Here is a 17,087-nt window from a genome sequence, read left to right as displayed (position 1 = left end):
GCCATAGGAATGAATGTGGCTAGGCTAAATGCTAACACATTCACGAGGCGTTGTACAAAGATTAAAAGTGCACGCATTGGAAAAAGATAGGTATGTATTAATTTTTCTAAGTTGATGTAAGAACATAGTAAAATATTGAAAAATGGTGGTGTTTTCCTTAAACAGCATCTGAGTCTTGCTGTTAGGAAAATAATGAGTTTAAGTTCAACCTCAAACATGTGAAAATATTTTAACAGTTATCGCAATAAAGGAAATCATGAGGCATTGTACTTTGTAGAAAAAAGGTAAAACACACACACACAGTTATCTACCTTATGTATCTAGAAACAATTTAGAACACACACATTTTACTGGGCAAATTAACAAAATGTTTAAAATAAAATCTTCTTTTAAACTTGAATGTATTTAACTCCCATTTACAATTGTACTCTACATTGCTGTACATGTGAGTTTTGTTTGTTTTTACAAATAGGCAAAATATTGTAAAGCTTTCCTGTACTTGTTTTAAACAGTGAACATTGCTTTAAAATTCTGCACCAGGGGTCTCCAACGTGGTGCCCGCAGGGACCAGGTTCCCGCACAGAGTCTGTGAGGTGCCTGCCAAAGCACATTCTATTAATAGTCTCAATTATAATATTTATTTATTAATTTTATATTAGCTTGGCTTGGTTTACGTGTGTTAACATTTAAAAAACACTAAAACATATAAACAAGTGAAATAAAATAAAATCAACAGGTAAAACAAAAAAGTTTTGAGTAGACTATATCAAAAAGTAGCCCTCTAGATTGTTTTATCCATTGCCCTTGCTCACAAAAAGGTTGGAGACCCCTGTTCTACACTTTATATACTGACTGGTGGGATTGGACTTTTGAACTAATAAGTCAAATAATTCACAGAATTATACTATATACAGTTTTTTTCAACAAATATTTAGCCCGTTCTAGACGGATTAGTAGCTTGCTGGAACTTTCCTAGAATCTTGTGATACAGGCCAATAAATAATTTCAAAAAGGACCTGATACACATAACTGAATAAAACACTGCAAAAAATGTAATGGAGACAGCGATAAATATTGAGATTACAGCGACAGCTAGTGGTGGGCCAAGGACGTTACGCATATTTGGTAAATCGCAGAGTACTCTACACACACTGAAATCTAACTTTGATTGGGCGTAATACTTAAATAAAGCCCATTTATTTAAACTGTTTTTCTTTTTAGTGTGATATTATGTTTTACAAACACTTTTATAAAAAACAAGTCACATGCCATTGCTAGAGGGAACAACTGTTTTTGTCTGATTGCTTAAGTTTTGAAAGCTCACTAGCGCAGGGGCCAGAACATGTGGAGAACCAATATGTGGATATATCAGTTGTTATATCAATCATACCAAAATGAAAACAAGTATTTCAACAACCCAATTTTAACTCTCCGACAATCTCCTCCTAGGTTCATGTGGGTATGTGATTGGACGTGTTTTTTCTCTTTCCATTTGTCCACCACTCCCCTTTCCTGCAAATATGTGAGGAAGTGATTCAAGAAGTCAAATTACGGCGAAGACTTAACTCATGAAAATTCATTAAATGCGTCTGATCGACGATCCGTTATGTGTTTGAAGGCGCGAATTATATGTTATATATATGCGAATTATATGTAATTTAATTCATATTTATAAGGCAGTACTTTTCAACAGTGATCACGTCCATCACGTTCAACTTTTACGTAATTAATATGCATGAGCTTTACGTCACGCATCTCGTGACGTGTACTGAGCTGTCTGAAGTTGAAAACACAGTTCATGTTATTGCTTCCACTCTGCAACGTGCGTGCTGCACTCCTTATGCAAATTATTCATAGTTTTGTTTACGTTTCTTGATTTTGAGGTTGTTAAACACAATCATTATTTTACGTATTATTTTATTTTCCTCGAAGACGGTTTAGCCTACCAGCACACTTACTGCTAGATTTAAACTGACAACAGAGCCTTCAATTTAAGGTGAGAATAGGCTTAATACAGCACATGCACGATATCGTTAATTAAAATGAACCATACTATTTCGTCAGATCCAGTCTAGAAGTATGTCGATAATGTAAAATAAGTGATTTTGCACGTTTGGTGTTGACGTGGATACTTGTTTCCGTGATCTGCAGGCTTAGGAGGACGGTAAACAAGCGAGTAATGGCGACTGAGATTGAAGCATGGACTACTGGCCCACAAAACGATGGTACGAGCATTAATACTTTGATTCTAATTAGCTGTTAGGCCACTTGTTTAAGCATTATCTATGATGACTTTGGCTAATGCTTAAAAATATTTGTCGTTTAAGCTGTCGTCTTTGTTGACAAGATGGGCTTTTACGTTAGTTGCAGTCCTACTCCACCATGTGGTCTCATGGAAATGCTTGCATGTAGTGTTGTGTTTGTGGTATAAACTCTTAGAGGAAAAACGGAACGTTTACCAAATTACACATTTCAAGATTTCACTGCACAAAATTTGTGTCTCTTTAACCAAACAACTATTTCATGCAAAACCTTCATGCGGAGATAAGGTGCTTTTCTTGGAATTTTACATGTACACATACACTACGCTCCTTAGACGAGAAATGACCATTACACGTGTGTTAATCTGTCTTCATCAATGTGATAATGATAACTTAAATGGAGAAGGAAAAGGCTGTTAAGTGTGTGAGAAAGGAAAGTACGTACTTTGCAGCGATATAAACCAACAGAGAGCATCTTCGTTATTAAACCCGTTTAATTTTTGTACGACATTATCGTGTTTTATATCATAATAGATTAATGCCATAAAACGTCTTTGTTAACATTTGTTTAGTATTTCAAAAACCACGCCTCCTCGCGGAGATTCCCGGATGTTTTTTTTCTTGCCATGTGTGTTTCAAGCAACGTGGTTACGTTTAAACTGAGATAATTTACTAGTTTACTGCATGTTTTCCTGAATAATTCGCAGCATAGTGAGCATACTACATATTGACTGTAATTATAAAAATAGGAGTGTGTGCTAATAATAAATAATTTAAACGGTGGCATGAAGACCATAAACCACATAAACCATTGTCGTTAATACGGGCATAAAGAAAACAATGTAATTTTTTTACATAAATAGTGAGTGTACTTTGACACTATGCTGTTTCAGTTGTAGCTTGGCAAAATTTAATAAATCATTTATCTGTCATTTAATGTCTTCGATGAAAAATGGCACAATGGAGCTGGAGGGCCAGATCATTATTATTAATGTAGATCTATAGGTTATCCCTTGTAAAAGTTCTCACATTATCCCACATTTTTGTACAATCAAACTAATTATGAACTATAGATATATTTGCGATACATAAATGCAGACAATAATGCACTTCTCTAGAACTATATAAATATAATATATAGTTATAATAATATACATAATGTTTTCAGCGGATGTTATCATGCACAAGCAAAAAAGAATGCAACCATAAGGCATTTATATAATAAAAAATATTCTGGTAATTTTACACATTGGTGATGTAACATATGAGTTTTCATTTAACATTGTGTTATTAGGAAATAATGTGTGTAAATGTGTGTAAGATTGGAAAATGTTTACTTATACAGACTGACACTGATTTCTATATTTTGTTGCTTTTTATCATCAGGTCACTGTTCAGAAGCAATAACATTAATTTCTTTATTAAATTACTGAATTGGATTTTTTAGTTGGGCAGGCTTCACCACAAGCCTTAAAAAATAGTAAATATTCTAATATGACAATTTTTTTATTTGTTTTTGTTTATCAATTTATGATACAAAGTCTTAATGAATAATGTATAATGCCCAGACTAGAATATCAAGAAAAATATAATTAATGGGCTGCACATAATGGTTTAAATGTTGTTTTTAACAGATTTATGAAAAAAAATCCAGCCAAAGTCATTATTTTATGTTTTACTGTTTTCTAAATAAAATCTTTTACATAATGTAAAGAACATTCTCAAACTAATAGGTAAAAACAAACTCTGATTATTGGACTTTAGCCTGATTTTCATAGGCAGGGTCACATTTGTACTAAAATATATCCGTCACATGTTCAGTACTTAAATAAGACAAAGTTGAAAAAAGATAAGACGGCTTCCATTTATCATGCAAATGCTGATTTTTGACAGTTAAACTGTTGGTTAAGCACACCCACCACACCTCCCTTACTTTGAGCTTAGTACACAAAATGAAGATCGACATAATACTTATGTGACTTTCCAGACAAAGGTTTTCAGAATTCTGGTGGTGTGGGAGACAATACAACTGCAGTTTAGCTGTACAATGCATGTCTAAATTTCTTTACAGTAGGCACTATAATTATGTTAAAACTTAAAACTCTGATGTTAAAACCTCCCCCAAAAGTTAATTTTGTGCATATATATTGAGTACAACAGAAGAGATCAGTGTGTGTCACACCCAAAGCAAGGCATCATAAATGTTATTATCTGTTAGAGTCCTTTTCTTCCGTTTTGCAGTTATTAGACAGGAGACAAACACCTTGACCGGATTCTGTATCCCATTTCCTTCTGACCAATTGTTCATGACCACCCACCCAGCACTGGAGAACATTTAGGCTGCTTGCTCCACTTCTTTCTCAACACAAGTGTATTTACATGATGCTCATCACCACTGGCATTTAAACACATCAGGCTGGACCTAATGCACCTAGGTTGTGTTGCTGCAGTAGCCCTTGCACTAAGGGTATACCAGAGTATGTTTGACCCCAACGGACCCCATGGTTTGTTTGGCTAATGTGATCGCTCCATACTGTACAAGGGTGTGGTATGCTTTGCTAAGGTGGTCTCTGGTACGGTTCGCTTGATTTGGGGGCGGGCCATGGACACCGGAATGTGAAACTTTAGCTGTCGCTGTAAAACACTCTGATATTTGGAGGATAAATACTTATAGCCATGTGTCACCAGATCCCAAACGAACCCAGATAACAGAAGTGTGTTTGACACCTTGTGCACTTTGCCGACCGATCGGCTTATGATACCTTAAGAGTGACTGGAGAGCAGACTTCTTTTATGCTTTTAAATTTCTCTCGTGGTTATTCAATGTCAGATGCCAAACGTTCTGCATAGCGCACATGATTTCAAGCACACCTAATAAGCCATAAACTCATAGTTGCACATTTCTTTCAGTTTTCTTCAAAACAATCGCATCTTTTAAAGACGTAAGCATACTCGGGTATGGATCTTAAAGTTTAGTTTGAGTGCAGACGAGTGAGGAGTGGAGACAATATTCTGGTACGGTTTGGTTCAGTTAAGTATGATGTGAGCTCACCCTGATGCAAGCATGGTCATTTTATTTGTCCTCTGCCTATAGCTAGTATTTAAGACAGAGGGTATTTATTACCATTAAGGCCACTCCTACTTTGTTTTTTATGTGATCTCCACCCCACCCAAGCAGTCTTCACATAGCCATATGTAGGCAGGCTTGGCAGGAGCAAGAGTAAGGCATCAAAATCAGCTGTGTCAGCTTATCTGCTTCCTTATGTTGTTACACTCAGTCCTGTGCATATCATGATTGCTTTTGTGCAGTTCAGTTAAAGCAGATGCAAACGTTGCAAAAGCCAAGAATGTAAAATTCCTAAATCTTAGATCATATGAGATTTATTCAAACCTAGCTCTCGTTGCATTCACTCTGCGTTCACTCTGCCCTGTTTACAGTTCACATTTTCAATTTTTTGTGCTATCGGTCTGTGAAACCTCAAGGTGTGTTCACATTGGTTTTTACAAACCTCTGAAAAAAATCATATGTAACAATTCTGAATTAAGATCTTTTAATATAGGGCTTCTTTGGTGGCATTTATTTGCTTTATAAAAATGCAAAGGCAGCTAAAATAATTTTTTTCCTAGAATGTCCAAGGTTTATCAGATGTGATATGAGACTTTACCAGCTGTGCTGGAAAGATAAACATTAATGTTAGGTGGAATAAAATCACTTGCACAATGCACAACTTGAAAGAAATTTTACTGCGAACATAATTTAAAAAAGTGTACCTATTGGAATTGAAACAAAATGAATGGTTTTGAATGTTTTTCACTAAAATAAAATTTTGGGCGCTTTAAATGTACTAAAAGATTGTTTTCTTCAGTATCAAGTATCCATGCAGTGTTAATGGAAAGGTATGTTTTGGTTAAAGTAAAGGTTCTTAACACATTTTGGGTTTACTTGAGACCCACATTTGATGTACAACACCATGCAATATGATTATATATCTGCTATATCTGTATATGCAATATCACTCAGGGGTCTACAACCTTTTTGTGAGCAAGGGCCAAAACAATCTGGAGGACTACCTTTTTGATATCTATTTGTTTTAGAGGTTTTACTTGCTGATTTTTTTACTTGTACCATTGTTTAAAATGTTAACATACATAGAAGAAGCCAAGCTAATTTAAAAAGAAAATGTAATAAATAAATAATAAAATTAAGAATAATAACAGAGTGTGCTTTGGTGGGCATCTCACAGACTCCATGCAGGCTGTGTAGTGTTTTATATGTTTTATACTATTATGATATAGTTTTAATATCTCATATCACTAAAATAATCACAGTATAAACAGATTCTTATGAAAAACTTTTTCTCATTTACCTAAAATTTGACTGCAGAACATTTGACTGTACACACAGTGAAAACTTTCTTTTGTAAACAGACTTTTACAAAATATTAAGGTAAACAAATTCGTCTCAAGCTTGTCTCTTTTTCTTTTTGCTTTCTTATTATAGTTATCTAAAATGTGTCAGCTACTTTACACTCAGTCATATCCTTTGACATTTTTACTACATTTTAATTTTAAAATAAAACCATCATCACCTGATGTCAGTGCCTGGACACAGTGAAACTTCTGTCACAGATTCTGATAACATCTAATAAGCATTCCATGAGTGCGTATAGCAAAGGCTATTGTTTTGTTCTAAAAACAGAGGCTACAGGTTGTAGGTGTCTGGATGCTTTTGGCATTAAAGTGTATATCCACACAGCTACTAAATGGTTGTGCATGTGTGTTTGTCTCTTCTGTCTATGTGTGGTACAGGTGTTTTCTCATTGAAGCAAGATCTGGAAGAGGAGGATGGGTCATATGGCAGTGAGGATCTAAACGAGTTGGAGGTAAATGGAAACTGGACCCCACAGGAAAAGGCCTTGCATGAGGCCAGACTAAAAGCTAAGGCTAAGCGCCGCTTGCGTAAATCATCCTCCCGAGACTCCACCCGGGAATCACTGTCGGAGTCTGTTCCAGGAGAACCGTCTACTGATCCAAACAGTCCCAAGGGCAAAAATGCTGTAAATGACCGAAAGTCAAGGACGGGAAAGGGTAGAGGACTGCCTAAAAAAGGTGAGGCTGTAAAATAACATACGTCACCAACTACGTCTGTATGTAAATGGTTGCTAAATGCCTGTATAATCGAACTTTATGAGCTTTACGTGACCTGTGTCACTGTACTACTAACTAAGGCATACTGAAGAAGTCTTTAAAGTCCATATAAATGTGTGATTTTAGAATAAAAATTTCTTAGCAAGGTCCTCCCCTTGCTTGCTATCTTTTTTACATCGATTTCTCTTTTAAATAGGTGGAGCAGGTGGTAAAGGTGTGTGGGGGGCAGCGGGTATGGTGTATGAGCTGGAGGAGCCTGACTCTAAAGACCCCAATTATGATGAATCTGCACAGGTAAGAAAACACCTGCCTTTCAGATGTACAGGTTGCACTATGAATACCGGTACTTTAGTCTGCATGTATGAGGGTATTTAGTATATAATGTTTATTAGCATATAATTAGGACATAAAATATACATGTATGGTATCAATAATATATCAATAAACGGTACCTAACTTAATATGTAATGTATAACAAGACTCCTACTTGACACATAATTTTCTAGCATAGACAGAGCTTAGTTTTATCTGGATTGTGCCATGTATTTTCCATTTTGTTTGAAGGAACTTCACCGGGGATCTAGGAACTTGGATCGTGTATCACATTCTTGAAGTTTTTAATACCAAAACACTTTGTCCTGTTCCACAGACAGCTCTTTAGTCTTTAATACAAATATAAATCTGCTGTTTTGGTTGGTTTGATCTCACAAATTCAGGGATACAAATGTTGTTGCAAAGTTAATAATATATTTGTTTTCATGCGTCTCCTTTAATGGTAAACGTTAAGTTGTTGTTCTAGTGACAGACTCTTGTGTGTTCCTCAGGGTGACACTGTTTATGCCACAGTAGTACCAGAGCTGGATGAGAGAGAACTTGAGAAGACCATCAACCCCATTGTGCAAGAGTACTTTGAGCATGGAGACACCAAAGAGGTGGAGGTGAGATTTGAGCTGAAGCTGATAAGCTTTGTTTCAGAGTAGAGTAGGACATTTGGGATGTAATGTTTGGTTGATTTTCAAACAGATGTACAATTAGTGCATCATGCTTCTGAGTGCAAATCAATTTGTGCACTGTCTGATATTGCGATTCTGATGGGATTCCATAGCTCTTCCTAAATTGTTAATCTAAACCTATATATCTGCTTCAATTTTTTTTACCTGACAGATGCTGCTCAAAGGGTTGAACCTGGGCCATCACAAATACGAATTCTCCTCTCTGGCAGTTTCCCTGTCTCTGGAAGGCAAGGCCAGCCACAGGGAGCTCACATCACGGCTTCTGTCGGACCTGTGTGGCAAAGTGCTATCTGAGAATGACATGTCACGTGCTTTTGACAAAATGCTTAAGGAGCTGCCAGACCTCATATTGGATACACCTGAAGCCCCACAGGTTGAGTAATGCATAAAAAATAATGAATAAAAAAAGATTTTTTTAAGATCTTGTAATAAAGCTTTTATTGTGTACACTGCCAATAAAATATTTGGGCATCATAATTACTGTTTTCCATATACCCTTCAGATCAAATGTTTTTTTTAAACTTATTCTCTAACTAGTGACATCCTTTTCTCAGATGCTTGGTCAGTTTATTGCACGAGCCATTGCTGACCATGCTTTACCTATGAATTTCCTTGACTGTTACAAAGGCAAGGTGGACTGTGACCATGCCAGGTGAGCTTGATGTGAAGTTGATAATCTTATCAGTTATTTATTGCTTGCTTGTGTACTACATCAGTTCTATGGTTGTTTACTAGCAGTCCTGTTTTTTTATTTTTAATGGTCTGTTACATGTGACTTATGAACAGTAATTAATCTTTAAACCACTAAACTGTTTCACAATTTCAGACATTTGAGAAATATTGTTGGGGTCACGGTGGGAAATTAACATCTGCAAGTATAGAAATGTATGTGAAGTGGATAGGAAATCAAATTTTCCTTATCGGCAGCTCTGGCGAGGAATGTGTTTCTTACAGCTAAATAATAATTTTTTTTCTCAAAACTGAAAATCGAATGCCAACCCACCGAAACAAAAATTCGAATAATTATGCATTCTGGTCCAGCCCTATCATCAATCGATAAAGACTAAATGGTTTGTTGTTATAGTTCTGCGTAAATTCTATGGCGTAGCCTAGACAGTGTTGGCTACGTGGCAGTTTTCACTCATACTTCTGCATCATCGTCCGCGTCTGTGCACTTACGCATGCAGACTGCCAGTAGGCAGTATTCACGCATGTAACCCACAGTAGCAGTAAAACAGCCAAAGAAGCCGGCGCTTGTCCAGTCAACACTCCAAAGAAAAAGCAGCAGCAGTTTGTTGTGTATGATTTGAGAAGATTAGCTGTGATGGAGGTAAATGGACAGCGACTGTTGTTGCAGCTTAATTTAATCACTCCTCAGTTTGACTCATTTTAGTTTTTACCGCCATTAGCGGAAAACCGTATAAGGACCTGACGGGAGGGGTTCCAGCGGACCAATCACAGCGCTTGTGGTCCACGCAGAATGAACACGTTGTTACAATTTTGCAGAGATGCACTTCAGGCTACGCAGAGCTATGTATAGCCTACGGCGTAGAACCTACGCACGACTATAAAACGTACTTTTAAAATCTCTCTATACAGAGTCGCATGCTGCCCTTGCAAACATGTGGGGATGTGCATTAAGTACATTTTTTTTTGGGGGGGGGGGTGAAATTTGAGCTTAAGAAGCACAATTTTTGATGCCATGTTTAATTGTTAGTCAGAAGTATGTTGTTGAATTGTGATTTTAGCACATGATATTTGTCTTTCCCCATTCAAGTAGATAGGACTACTCTGGCATGACTGAAATAATTGCCCAAAGGTATTGCAAACATGGCTGCCTAGTAGGCCTGCATGATATTGGGGAGGGAGGGGGCTGACATTGCAAAAAAAACAATGTAAATTGCAATATATGAGAAATACTGGAAGACTTCAGAGGAGGATATGAAAAGCTTTGCTTAAGAGACTTTAAACTTCTGCCTTGATTTTTTTGTATAGTTCATAAATTGTTTACAGAGGATTTTGTGATTTCTGTCTGTTGTTTGAAACTGTTCTCATATATTGCAACACACTCTGTAAAAAGGCATCCAAAATGGTTTCCTTTTTTAAATAAATGTTCTGGGTGTTTTGCTAAGTAACTATTGCAGTGGCGCACATTGCGATCTTGAACAGATATATTGTCCAGCCCTACCGCCTGGTGTTGTGGCTTTCTTAAAGGGACTTTAATATTACCCATGTTTGTGAGCAACTTTGCTTATATTGGAATACTTCTCCTTAGAGGTTTCTGACTGTTTTGCAATTGCACAAGATGGAAATGTCCTGTGATTAAATACACAGTTCATCTTTTCTAATGTAGGGATTTAATATATTTATACCCTTTTCTTTATCTTCTTCTGACTCACCGTACTTCTGACTTCTCTTGATTGTGTTAGAGCTGCACTGGACAGAGCATCTGTTCTACTCTCCATGAAGAGGGAGATCTTGCAGCTTGATAATGTGTGGGGAGTTGGTGGCGGCCAGAGGCCTGTCAGACATCTCATCAAAGAGGTAAGTTTTGTCATTATGTAAGGAAATGTGAGATATTTTAAGAATGATAAATGTGTCAGAGCCTAGGAATTATGTAAATAGAATTAGAAAAAAGAACAATTTCACTTTTGCCTTATACCACAAATATATCACAGATTAAAAACTTGGGAATGGTTATGTTGTTCTACAGATGAACCTGTTGCTGAAGGAGTACCTGGTATCAGGTGAGCTGTCTGAGGCAGAGCACTGTCTACGAGACCTAGAAGTTCCACACTTCCATCATGAACTGGTTTATGAGGTAAGCTTAAACATGTAGAAATATTGGCGGCAGAAGTATTGACTGATCTCATTTCTCAGTGCCTCTTTTCGAATAGCTTCAATACAAAAGCTTTGCATATGTATTTATTACTATTTATCTTAATTGGTACCCTCTTTGACAGTTACAGTTTTTTTGTTTTCATGTTTCTTATTTTTCTTTCTCTTTCGGTCGCATTTATTTCTCTCCCTTTTTCTCTTGCTTTTCGACATAGGCTGTAATAATGGTACTGGAGTCTACAGGTAACACGGCATTGCAGATGATGGTCAAACTTCTCAAGGCTTTCTGGCAAACTGGCCTAATAACTCTGGACCAAATGAACAGGGTTTGAAGAAATTACTTTTTTTTTACTATTTTGTAGGTGAATGATCCTAAACTACTGTAACAATCCAGCAAAAAATGTCTAAAAGAACATGAAATCACTATACACTGTCATGCATGATTCTGGGCTTATTGTAAACTCATCTTTGTTTCTTCATAATATGCAAATAATCTACGGACCTGTTTATAGCTGGTTTTAAGATGCATTTTGGTTGATTGGATCACAAGTGGACAACACTAAGTACAGGGGTAAACGGAATGAAAAATGTTTGGAGCTTTGATCAAATTTGGAGGTAGTCGAAACTGCATCTGTTTGAACAGACACAAAAAACACGTACTCTTTGCCTATTGATATAATGTGTGTTTGGCGTGGTTTTTATGCTGTCATTGTTAAGGAGCCCCTTTTACAATGCTAAAAAAACGTTATTTTGTGTATTTGGCGTAATGCAATGTGTTTGCATGGTTTATGAACCATTCTAAAAACACATAATTTCTCAAATACTGTACATTATTGTTGCTACTCTATGCTCTGCCTTTCTAAATCACTTCAATTTTGTACAAAGCTCATCTTTCTGAAGAGCGCTTTGTGTTCCAAATGGCCAACTATTTACCATACTTGAAATATCAGCTTTAGGGCTAATCTATCGACTAATTTATCGATTAATCGATGATTTTAAACGAATAATTTACTACCAAAAATCAACAAACATTCAGTCACACATTGCTAAATCATAATGTTCTTTTAAAGGGACAATCCACTTTTTAAAATAATAGGCCCGTAGAGTTAAATAATAGATTTTTTTGGAATCCATTCAGCCGGTCATCGGGTCTGGCTGTACCACTTTTAGCATAATCCATTGAATCCGATTAGACCATTAGCATCGCACTCAAAAATGACCAAAGAGTTTCAATATTTTTCCTATTGAAAACTTGACTCTTCTGTAGTTACATCGTGTATGAAGACTACAGAAGCTCTTTAAAAATAAAGTGGCTGCACTCCACCTCTTTTATATTTTTGTTTCATTTTGCAAGTGTGTGAAAGCTGTGCAAGCTTATTTCATTAGTTGCTCTAAAAATATCTGGGAAAACCCTTGCATAAAGATGTGCAAAACTGTGTGCAGCATGTCTGCTAACATCATAAGCAGCGGTGCTATGACATAATTTTAGTGAACGTCTTAAAGAGCACCTAATGTCCAATTCACGTTTTTAAATTTCCTTTGGTGTGTAGTAGGGGTGGCACGGTCCATGAAAAAAATCCGAACCGTTCGGTTCGCTTGTCTCGGTTCGGAGCGCGTGTGTACCGCACGGTTCAACGGTTCATGGCATGCGCAATGTAGTCTCATGCCCTGTATGTGACCTCAGATAGCGTGTTTCCCTTTCGCGCGAAAGAAGAGGTGACTGGTTTGGAGTATAAGTACTGCAGGTTATGTTACGTGTAGAAATGGCAAGTGGGAGAGAAAAGGAAGTCTGCCCGCAGTTGGAGGATGCGCCAGCGTCGTATAAGTTTCGTGTGTGGAAACATATTTTTATTTCATGTTACTTATGATGACAGCGGAAATAAAACAATAGATAGAACTGCAGTCTATGGGTTGAATATGCTCCAACAGCCACAGGAGATCGCCTTCTCTCCGACCATTTATCTAATCTGAGGTACTGACAACAATGTTTTACGTCTTTTCATATTCAGCGCTATTTTTAGCCTTTCATTGATAAAATTAAAGCGGCTGATTTCCGCGTAGTTTCATTTTGCTAGCGTGTGAAAGTTGCTCGATCTTATTTCAGAAATTGCCCCTCAAAGTAATCAGAAGTGGTCAAAAGTGGACAAAAGAGACTTAAAGAGATTTTAATATTACAGGTGCAAAGGTTATGTTTCTCTCTCGTCCACATAAACTCTCAGTATTAAAGCAGCCTCTCAGTGATAAATCTAAGAGCTACACTGAAGTTGGCATTTTAATAAATGCAAGTTATCTTTGTGTGCTAAAAATGCACATAAAGTTTATGTAGATGGCAATACACATTCTCTTTTTTGCCAATTAAATGAAAAGCATGTTGAAATCATCAATGTCTTCCCTCTTGCTCTATCAAAATCTCATCTGGCTTTCCTCAGAGATGGTCCAATGTGCTTAGTCAAATTCAGTTTGTGCATGATTACATGATATAACTTTTTTTAATACTGTATCCTAAATTATGGATAATTAATACATTAATAAGATAATACATTTCTGGAGTGTTAAAAATTTAAAGAAAAAATAACAACAAGAACCGTACTGAACCGTGAACCGTGAACATAGAACCGTGATACGAACCGAACCGAGGGTTTTGTGAACCGTGCCACCCCTAGTGTGTAGGTGTGTATTAGTACATGTTAACGGTATGCAAAAGGTACATACCCCAAAGTAAATGATGGCGCAAGTTATTGTTTCCAATATATATCTCTTTTCTTGGATTACAACAAACACATGGATTGTAGGCAACCATTTACTTCCTGGGCTTGGTGATGTATACAAGACCAACATTATCATAATTCCTCCCGCTATGGACTCACAGCCTGTAAGTTAACTGCTGTTAGCAACCGAATCTTTCAAACACTGTAAGGAACGTCACGTTTCCGTCTGATGTCAGAGGTATTCGGGCCAATCACAAAGTACAGATTAGCTTGCCAATCAGGGACACAGAGCTTTTCAAATTTGTGCATTTCAGGAAGAGCATGAAATCTGGAGCTACAAAATGTATGGTATATGAAAAATAATATACCATGCAAACACATTGTATTATCACATTGTATACCAAATACACAAAATAACCTTGTTTTAAGCAATGAAATGGGTGCTCTTTAAACCTGTAATTTCTCCAACTCGTGTAATAATGCCTAGCTCATAGGCCAGTTGTAAATGGGAATGTGTCTCTCGTCCACTTATAATCACATTGACCAAAATTCACTACTAATACCAGATGTAAACAGCCTTGAAGATATTGGGATATATATATCTGTATTTATACCCAGGGCTTTCAGCGCGTATATGATGAGCTTCCAGAGATCAGCCTGGATGTGCCACATGCACAATCCATTATGGAAACCTTTGTGGACCTCTGTTTCCAGGAATCGGTCATCACTAAGCAGCTTAGAGACTCCTGTCCAACCAGGTCAGAGACTGCAACCCTTTGATATGGCAATTTCCTGTGTTTTCTTTGCCTGTAAAAAGTAGAATTTACTTGACAGATCTGTTCTTTTGTCCAGCAGGGGGCGCAAACGATTTGTGAGTGAGGGCGATGGAGGTATTGTAAAAAGCTAGAAGATTTGGAAGAGCTTTGCCAGGCCCCTGATGCCGAGCAGGCTGGCATCTCCTGCACTTCCCTGGGTATCTGTCCTCACTGTCATCATTGCTCATTGTCTTGAGTACACAGAAATATTCAGCCTCAAAAAAGCTATCAGCATGTAAAGAACAGCTGAGAAATGCTGTTCTCTCCTCCTCTATACAGGCTTTGTTTCATTTGTGTTTTTGTGTTTGTGCAGCATGAATGCTGCAGTGAAAGGAAGGAGTGAGGGGAAATAAGCAGTGGCTTCAGATGGCCATGAAGTACAGTTTGGGTTGAGGGATTAATTTTGCTTTATCTTTTTCAGCTTAAGTTGCTTTTCCCTTTTTTGTGTTCACTTGTTAGTGTTCACAGTGGTCTTGAAATATTTTTTCTTTTTTGCGAACTTATGCATAAAAAAAAACATGAAGCACCCAAAAAAACGAAGGTATTAAAAAGTTGTATTATTAAAAAATGAAGCGCTTAAATCAAAATCTGGGGGGCCAACATACAATATTTTACTACGAGATTGGGTTAGATTCTTTTGGCTTTCATTTTATTGCATGTTTAGCTGCAAGATTTTCTTTTTTTCCTCAAATTATTAATAATAGAAGTGTATAAATAAGCCATCCCCATGTATACAGATATCACAAAGTTCCAGGATCTTTTTTTGGTTAACTACAATTCTTTGACTGTGACACTTAATTGTGACTATTTGTTAAAAAGTTTCTTGTTATTTTAAGTTGAAATTATCTCGGTGCATATTCATGATTCATTCTCACTTCATATCAAGATGTTTCTGGCTAGTTAAGGTTCCTACATCTAGAAGGATCTCTGTATGTTTAGCTGCCGAAGAATGGAGGAGAGCGCTTTACCACCACATGCTCAAGCTGACAACTGTAAGACTGCTGAGTCGATATTTTACATTTTCATTGCAGTCTAGTTTTGTACCCTCTGTTTGATTATGCAGTTGAGAACAGTCTTTTGTATTCCATCTTTGTTTCTGTGAACAAAAAAAATGAGTTCAATCGTTTCAAAACAGTTACAGTTTATAGTACAGCTCACATTCATTATGATTTGGAGTGTTAAGCTTAATTTAAGCAAAAGTCTTGTTTCAGTCAATACTCCTTATATCAACTGGAATAGGAAATGGTTAATTTCAACCAAAAAGTGCTTTTGTACATGGGATCTGTTGGTTCATGGGGACACTTTTTGCAAAGGAAAAACATTTTTTGGTCAACCAAAACTCAGACTCCAGCAATGAAAATACACTAATTATTTCAATAAAATTTCAAAATGTTCATATAAATGTTTTCTTTTTATGAATCTGTACATTTTGGGGTATTGTCATCACATTTTCTGCAAATATTTAATGCCACCCATAGTACACGTTGAAAAATAATCAATTTAGTTTTTTGCACTGACCCTGTATTAAAAAGAATGCATGTGTGACAAAGGTGTTCGTATAAATCAAAGCAATTTTCTGTGAATTACTGAAAGCAGTAAACAGTTAATCATGTAAGTAAATTAAAATTCAGCTTTAAAAAGTGCATTTGCATAAAGCAAAAATGATATGTCCTATGGTTATGTTCCTATTTATAAAGTTGTTTGAAATAACACACAAGCATTCAGTTTAAGGTACAGTATGGGTTTTTAGCGGCATCTCGTGGTGAGATTGCGAATTGCAACCAACTTCAATTTTAAAAACGCCATGAGAAGCAATGGTAGTTGCCACAGGGCAAAGGACGTCTGAGACAACATAGGAAAGAAATGCGCTCTATAGTACAGTTCAGTCCATTTACTGTACAAACAATCCCTGCGACTTCCATGTAACGAGACCATAGTGTATGTTGATTAGAATGGCTCATTCTAAGGTAAAGAAAACGATACAGTTATTACGTGAGGTCTATACACCACCATACAGTTATGTTTTATATTGCATTTCTGTCAAGAGATCCTTTTAAAAGTTACACATTGCACCTTTAAAGCTCACAGAACATGCCTTTTCTGCTAATCTTATGTTAATCTTGAGTACCTATATAGTTTTTTCAAAAGACAGATCAGCTGTACTGATTATTTCTGAATAAGCCCGAGCTTAAACCGTTAAACAAACACATGCACAACTCTGCTGCTACCCTGGGTAAACAAACTATATCCATTGTTTAAATAGGGCTGGGTTCTTTGGGAAGATGAACAAGTTTAAATTTCCTT

General features: G+C 36.6%; 1 protein-coding gene across 2 annotated transcripts; it reads left to right on the top strand.

Moving 5' to 3' along the window:
* The first annotated feature begins 1,761 nt into the window (after positions 1-1,761).
* pdcd4a (programmed cell death 4a) lies at positions 1,762-16,583 on the top strand. 2 transcript variants are annotated; one of them, XM_065254808.2, is made up of 12 exons: positions 1,762-1,996; positions 2,152-2,225; positions 7,071-7,370; positions 7,606-7,703; positions 8,234-8,347; positions 8,574-8,795; positions 8,977-9,074; positions 10,852-10,966; positions 11,136-11,243; positions 11,476-11,586; positions 14,587-14,726; positions 14,821-16,583. In XM_065254808.2, the coding sequence occupies exons 2-12, from the start codon at positions 2,180-2,182 to the stop codon at positions 14,873-14,875; spliced, it is 1,407 nt and encodes a 468-aa protein (XP_065110880.1). In that variant the 5' UTR covers positions 1,762-1,996; positions 2,152-2,179; the 3' UTR covers positions 14,876-16,583. The 2 variants fall into 2 exon arrangements, with proteins under 2 accessions (XP_065110880.1, XP_065110881.1); XM_065254809.2 differs by having other exon boundaries at positions 1,763-1,996; positions 14,824-16,583.
* The last annotated feature ends 504 nt before the right edge of the window (positions 16,584-17,087 follow it).

This window comes from Paramisgurnus dabryanus, chromosome 4 (assembly GCF_030506205.2).
Source record: "Paramisgurnus dabryanus chromosome 4, PD_genome_1.1, whole genome shotgun sequence".
Taxonomy (NCBI): domain Eukaryota; kingdom Metazoa; phylum Chordata; class Actinopteri; order Cypriniformes; family Cobitidae; genus Paramisgurnus; species Paramisgurnus dabryanus.
Note: the sequence above shows the minus strand (reverse complement) of the source record. Positions and strands in the feature narration are given on the sequence as shown.

What these genes read in the sequence shown, in the direction of transcription:
- pdcd4a (XM_065254808.2), top strand. Translation starts at nt 2,180, where the DNA reads ATGGCGACTGAGATTGAAGCATGGACTACTGGCCCACAAAACGATG. An exon ending in TCAGACATCTCATCAAAGAG is followed by an intron (nt 10,967 to 11,135) that starts GTAAGTTTTGTC and finishes GTTGTTCTACAG; the next exon opens with ATGAACCTGTTGCTGAAGGA. An exon ending in ATCATGAACTGGTTTATGAG is followed by an intron (nt 11,244 to 11,475) that starts GTAAGCTTAAAC and finishes TTTTCGACATAG; the next exon opens with GCTGTAATAATGGTACTGGA.